General features: G+C 55.0%; 1 protein-coding gene across 1 annotated transcript in view; it reads left to right on the top strand.

Annotated features, from left to right (window-relative positions):
• The window catches only part of CCDC120 (coiled-coil domain containing 120), a 15,133-nt gene extending 10,042 nt beyond the window's left edge, over positions 1-5,091 (top strand). Inside the window, 3 exon segments of the mRNA XM_015416576.1 lie at positions 833-950; positions 2,472-3,157; positions 4,316-5,091. Of these exon segments, the coding sequence (XP_015272062.1) occupies positions 833-950; positions 2,472-3,157; positions 4,316-4,406 (895 nt within the window). The 3' untranslated portion in view covers positions 4,407-5,091.
• The last annotated feature ends 1,934 nt before the right edge of the window (positions 5,092-7,025 follow it).

Raw genomic sequence — 7,025 nt, 5'->3', positions numbered from 1 at the left:
GTTTGAGGTGTGGAATGGACTGAAGTCCAATCAGCTTCCATATGCAAAAGACCAGGTTGTCGCAGCAGTTGTGGTGTGGGCGGGACCCGGGCTTTGCCTTCTGATTGGTGGTGATATATGCTGAGGAGCAGTGCCATCAGCCATACACTAAGGGAGTGCATTTTAGAATTAGAACTTTGGCACCCACTATTCAATTATATATAAGGAGAGATATCCAACTTGTAGCCACTAATATTTCCTAGCAATTTTTGAGGAGAACCAGGGAGAATTAGCTGCTCGAGAGAAAAGCCATCTCTGGCTGCAGGGAGGGCAACAGAGGCCTTCGGGCTTCCACCTAAGCGTTGCCGAGCTGTGTTTTGTTTCATATCGCTCAACTTTTATAAATCTGTGTTCATTCACTCTGGAGCAGGTCCTTTGACATTCAGTGGGACGCAGGGCTGAGCGACGCGTTTCCCCTATCACATACCATGCGCACGACAGTTGCGCGTTCCCTGTGGGAGCCCATTTTAGAAGTGCCTCAAGGGTCCGATCCTGGTTGGGAGTCGGGATCGCGGCACAGGGGGAGGGGGAGGCTCCTGCTTCCCCCTCCCCGTGCTGTCTCCCCCAACCAGGATTGGACCCCTATGGTGCTTCTAAAGGGAACTGGAGCTGTCGTATGGACGCGAGTTCCCTGTGGTGATCACGTACTTGATGTAACGTGCCACATGGATCTTAATCTAGCCAAGGGCACACAGGTTCGGAGCCTGAATCTTGCACTGGGAGGGGCTTCCCTTAATTACAGCCTCGAACTGGCTCTCCTGATCCTTTTCTCTTTGTTCTGTTGCTTGCGCAGCCCGAACCGCACCCTCCCCAGGAGCGTGTCCAGCTTCGAGGGCCGGAGTGTCCCAGCTACGCCAGTGCTGGCGAGAAATGCTTGCAGTGGGACCCACCAGTTCAGGTAGGAGGGCACTGTTGGGGCACGCCCCGCCAAAAGGAGGTTTGCTCTTCCGCTCTGCAGCTGGGGATGAAAGCTACTCTGGAGGCACAGAGGGTTCGACCCTGGAGAGCGGCTGCCAGTCTGACAAGACTGAATTTAATGGGCCGAGGGTCTCAGTCAGTATAAGGCAGCTTCTTTTGTATCCCTGTGTTTTTTTTAATCCATTAACTACCCCACACCTGCAATTAGAAAATGACCAGGTAAGAAATGTTCCTGCCCAGACCCCACCTTGAACGCTCACTTTCTAGTTGCCCGGAAGCAGGACCATTTGGCTTTTTGGCTATGAAAAGGGGGGGATGCCCTAGGACCAGTCTGAAACACTAGGATCTTTTTTTTAACACCCCAGGATTCTACCGTGTCATTTGACTGCACGTGTGGATCGGGACAGGCTTGGATCCAACAGGTAGTAGTTAGACTAGGGTCTTCAACCTGGTGCCCGCGGGCGCCATGGTGCCCGCTGATGCCTTTCCTGGCACCCGCCAAATGTATTTAGAAAGTGGGCAGGGCAAGAGGGGGGGCTTTTTCCCAGCAAGGCTTCTGATTGGTTGTTGGAAATTGGATTGATTCAATGTAGCGCTTGCCCCAGGAACAGTATTTCAAGGGGCAAACAAGAAGGGAGAGGAGAGAGAGTTGGTTCCGCTGGCAGAAATCCTTTCGAGGGCAAAAATCCTTCCACCCAAGGAGACCATCTTGCTCTGGAGACAGCCTTCCTGAGCTAAGACCAAAAAAACGTGTGAGCCGGAGGCTAAAAAACTGTGAGCTCGCTCACACTAACCCAGCTTAGAGGGAACGCTGTTCTGCCACCATGTCACAAGCAAAAAAATCTACTTTGTGAGCCAGTGGCATTAAAGCTGTGAGCGAGCGATTTGGCTACTGCATAAATTGGTTTGCTCTGGAGCCCTCCCTTCCTGAGCTAAGACAGAAAGGTGTGAGGTGGAGGCTAAAAAACTGTGAGGTAGCTCACACTAACTCAGCTTAGAGGGAACCCTAGTCACAAGCACCTTCACTGTGTGACCAAAGGTCAGCTGGGCATGTGCAAAAGAAACGTATTTTTGAAAATATGTCCGTTTTAAAAGGCATCCTCGTAACTAGATCTTCTGCCTGAAACGTTGAACAGTTAGCATTGGGGTTATGATTAATGTCACTTCCTGACATTTGGGGGGGTTGGCTCCGCCTCCTGCGGCAGCCATTTTGGGGATGCGCCCACCGATCATCTGTCAGAAATCCATAGGCGCCCGCAGGCTCCGAAAGAGCAGTCAGAGAGAGAATAAAAGCAACAGCTGTAGTGATAAACTGCCACCAGAACGACGTTATTTTAATCCTGCAGAGCCAGTCGAATCAGATCTCCAGTGGCCAGTCAGATCTCCTTAGGTGCCAGAAAAGGTGTCGGCAGGCTCAGCATGCCCCGGGGCACCACATTGGGGACTCCAGGCTAACGGTTCTTTTGTGGCACACAGCTTGGGAACGATGAGCCTTAATTCCTCCTCCTCCTGAGCCCCCAGCGCTCCCCCCCCGCCAGTGGTCAGGCAGCCACGATTCCCAGCTGGGCCCTCCAAGCCGCGACACCAGCGCCGACCGGGCCTCCATTTTCGCCGCCCGGACCCGCCGCAGCAACAGCTCAGAGGCCTTGATAGAACGAGCCCCTTCGGAGGACCCTCTCTTGCCCTCCGCCCCACCTTTCAAGAGCACAGAAGCCCTGACCCCTTCCATCTCGGGCCGGAATCCCCGCCCGCCCTATAGCGATCTCCTTTTGGACTACTACCTGGAACGCAGGTGCTGGGGGGGCGGAGAGCACCTGTCCCGCCGGGACGGGCCTCCCCAGACGGAGTGGGCGGCCTTCCCGGAGAGCCCTTCGCAGCGCCGGGCCCGCCCGGCGGCCCGCACCAAGTCCTGTGGCCCGCTGCTGCCCCCCCAGTCCCGGGAGGTTGGCTACGGCCCCCCGTTGCCCCCTCACCGTAACTTCCACAAAGCCCTAGCCCTGGAGGGACTCAGGGACTGGTACTTGCGCAACGCCGGAGTCGGCCAGCGGGGGGCACCGGAGAGACGGGGGCCGGCCCAGTCCGTCCATCAGCTGCGCAGTTACTGTGAACCGGTGCCGCCCAACCCGGAGATGGGCTACTACGGGGGGCCCGGAGGGCTCCCCCACTCTCTGAGCTACGCCGGGCAGCCGCTCTATGGCAGGTATGGGGGCTGCTTCCATCCCCTGCCCCGATAATCACATCTTCCCCCACACTCGCTTGTCGAGCTCACTCTCTCTTACCCTTTTTGAGGGCCGGTTTGGTGTGGTGGTTAGGAGCGTGGAGTGTAATCTGGGAGAGCCAGGTTTGATTCCCCACCCCTCCACATGCAGCTGCTGGTGTGACCTTGGGTCAGTCACAAGTTCTCCCAGAGCTGTTCTCTCAAGAGCAGTCCTCGAGAGAGCTCTCTCAGCTCCACCTACCTCACAGGGTGTCTGTTGTGGGGAGGGGAAGGGAGAGGAGTTTGTAAGCTGCTCTGAGACTCCTTCAGGTAGTGAAGGGCAGGTTATAAATCCAGTCTTTACTTCTTCTCTTTTCGCTGTTCCTACCTTGGCATTCTCTTGCTGCCGGCTCGAAACATCTCCTGCTCTGATTTCTCGGGGCTTCTTTCTTACTTAAAAGGGCATCTCTTGAGGTGGGTAGGGGGCACCCCGTGTAGCCGCCCTCCTTCAGCTAGTTGTGCTACAGCCTGAAGAACTATTGTTGTAATCCAAGGGGAGGGGGAGGCGTGGTGCTGTCGCAGGAAGGAAAGTATCCAGGAAAGGGACAGACCCTTGTCTAACTCAGGGATCCCCAACCCGGTGCTCACGGGCACCGAGGTGACCGCCAGCACCTCTCCTAGCGCCTGGCAAATATTTTTAGAAAGTGGGCGGGGACAGGTGAGGACCTTTGCCCAGTAGGGTTTCTTATTGGTCACTGGAGAGCTGACTGGTTGGGCAGATTGTAAGAAGATGTTGCCGTGGCAGCAGACACTGCCGCAGCACAAGCATCTTCACGGCATGACCGAAGGTAAGCTGCGTGTATGTTAAATATATATACTTAACATATATATATTAGTAAACTATATAGTTTTTTAAAGGCATCCTCTTAACCAGAGCTTCTGCCTGAAATGCTGAAGATATCCTATTTGGGGTTATGAATGGCCTCACTCCCTGCCGTTTTGAGGTTTGTCTCCGCCTCCTGCGGCAGCCATTTTGTGTCAGAATTCCAAAGGTGCCCAGAAAGGTTAGGAACCCCTGGTTTTTCTTCCTGACTCTAATTCATTCTCATTCTCTCTCTCTCTCTCTCTTTCCCCTTCGTTCCACTGGCTTGCCCTCCCCAGACCCTTTGGGGAACTGCTTTACGCGGACGACTCTGCCGGCCCCTATGCCCTGGACTCCACGGAGCACCCGCCCCCGGGGACCTTGGTCTGATGCCGGCTTTCTTTCCCCCAAGGGGAACTGCAGTCCTCTTTCCGTCGATCTCGCTGGTGCCTCTTCCTTTGTTTTCGTTTTTTTCCTCCCGTGTTCTACACCACGTGTTGTGTGGGACTCCCTGCTGGCAGGGTTTGTGCGTTTGTGTGTGTGTGTGTGTGAGAGAGAGAAAGCGTGGACTGTTGCATGTTATACTAGAGACACAACGGGGGGGCAGGAACGTGTCCCCGATTCCCGCACATTGTGATCCGTTCCCCCAAATATTGGGGCATGTGTCTGCTGTACCAACTCTGTCGCCGCCGCCCCTCCGAAGGGTTTGAATACTGTTGTAATGCTCTCTTGTGGTCACAAAGACGTTGTCGAGGCAATCTAAGACCTTGGGGTTTATAGCCGGGAAGGGGGGAGCTTGTGTGTTTTGTGTATGCGCGTACGTTGGGTCTCCCCCCCCCCCTTGTAGAACCTCAAATAGCACAGAGCGTCAACCTGCTAATGAACATCGGCCCTGGAGAAGATAAACCCCCTTGTGTTGCCGGAAGCGCATTGTCTCTGCCGATGCGCCTCCCCTGTGTTCTGGGCAGGTGAAAGACCAACTCCTGGAGAGTGATTTGGGAGAGAGCCCCCGTCCCCTGGGTTGCCAACCTCCAGGAGGGGACCTGGAGACCTCCCAGAATTGCAGCTGACCTCCAGACAACTAAATTCAGTTCCCCCGGAGGAAAAGGCAGCTATGGGGGGGAGTGAACTCATCCCTGCTGAGTTCCCTCCCCAAGCTCCACACCCAAATCTCCAGAAATTTCCCAGCCTGGAGTTGGGAACCCCAGTCCCCACCTTTCCCTGTCGGCTGAGTTCTGTCTCAGTTCAATTCTTAGCAGGCAGTGTTGGGGCAAGACGTGCCATAAGGCCCCTTTATGTAGGGCATGGTTCCGTAGAGAGCCAGTTTGGCGTCGTGGTTAAGAGCGGCGGACTCTGACCTGCAGAACCGGGCTCGATTCCCCACTGCCCCACTTGGAAGCGGCTGGGTGACCTGAGGCCAGTCACAGCGCTCTCAGCTTAAAAATAAGCATAGCTTGCCACCTAGTGGTGCCCAAAAAAAGAGCTACAGCTTCGGCAGGCAAACAATCCCTCCCCCCCCTCCCCAGATTTCCTGGCTATTCCACACACAACGCCATAGGATAATTTCATTTTGTAGGGCAGCTGCCCTCATCCCAACGGCTCTGGGGAACCGCTGGCAGCTATCACAGCAAAGGTGCGGAAGGCGGGCTTTGCACACGAGGGTACATATGTGCTTGAAACACCTCTGCACACGAGATCTTGGGGAGGGGGGCGTGGGTGAGGTCTCCGTGATATAAGATCTGTCAGAATAATGCAGGTGTTTACACGGCAGTGTGCCAAGCTGCCCTTTCAACTCCTGAAAGCACAGTTCTAAAACCCTTCGCACTTTCCCAGACTGTTTCCCCTCCGCTAACCCTCCTCTCTCTCATACCTCATAATTTTATAAAAGCGCGTCCTTTAAAAAACAACAACAGGAAAAAGCATTACAGAAATGTGATTCCTCCCCCCCTCCCCCTAACAATTGCACAAGAAGAAGAGTCACTTTGTTTGAACTTTGTTTTTATCCCTTTGAATCCAGATTGAGGGGTGTGTGTCTGGGGGAAATAGGAGAGGAGAAAACACTCGGTCCCGGCTCCCCCCCACCCCGTGCCCGTATGCAAAGAAAACGACATCCTTCCCAGAGGCTTGTGTGTCTTTTTAATCTACGTTGATGTACAGATTGTATATGGGGGGGTCTGAATGTATAACTGAGCACTGTGCTTACGGGAAAGGGTTTCTATAATAAAGATTGTTAAAGTGAATCAGGCTCTGAGGTCTGGACTTCATGGGCTGTCGACAAGGACTGCGAACGTAAAGGTTTGGGTTCCTCCATTACCCCCTCCTCTGTTATCCTTCCTGCCTGGGCCCTGACCTAAAAAGGCCTGTTGCCGGAGAGCTCGTAGAATCACAAGAGTTGGAAGGGGCCCTACAAGGCCATCTAGTCCAACCCCCTGCTCGATGCAGGATCAGCCTAGAGCATCCCTGGCAAGTGTTCGTCCAGCGGCCAGCCCATGCTTAAAGGCTGCCGGGGGGGGGGGAGCTCACCACCTTCCGAGGCAGCCGATTCCACCGCTGAACAACTCTCAACTGTCAAAAGGTTTTCCCTAAAATACAGCCGGTCCCTTCCCGCCCTTAATTTAAACCCATTATTGCGAGCCTTCACCCAAAGAGTGATTAACGCATGGAATTCACTGCCACAGGAGGTGGTGGCAGCTACAAGCATGGACGGCTTCAAGGGGGAATTAGATAAACACGAGAAGGAGAACCCGCGATACTCGCGGGGGGGAGCTCCACGTGGATGAGAAGGAAGCAGCCGCACGTGAGCCTTTGTCCCCCACACCAACGGCGAGACCCGCACAGCTCCCAGCCGCCAGGCCTGCCAAGCCTTCTCCCCCCCACCCCTGGCACCGAGGCCTGAGCTCGGCCCACACAGCCTTCTCTTTCCCCTTCTCTCCCCCGCCCCCCGGCGGCAGCAGCGAGCCCTGAGCAGCTCACAGCCGCCGGCCCGCCAAGCTTTCTCCTGCCCCCGCC

Source organism: Gekko japonicus, unplaced genomic scaffold, assembly GCF_001447785.1.
Source record: "Gekko japonicus isolate JY-2015 unplaced genomic scaffold, Gekko_japonicus_V1.1 scaffold2807, whole genome shotgun sequence".
NCBI classification, from domain to species: Eukaryota; Metazoa; Chordata; class Lepidosauria; order Squamata; family Gekkonidae; genus Gekko; species Gekko japonicus.
The sequence above is the reverse complement of the archived record's forward strand: the minus strand, read 5'-3'. Positions and strand labels throughout refer to the sequence as shown.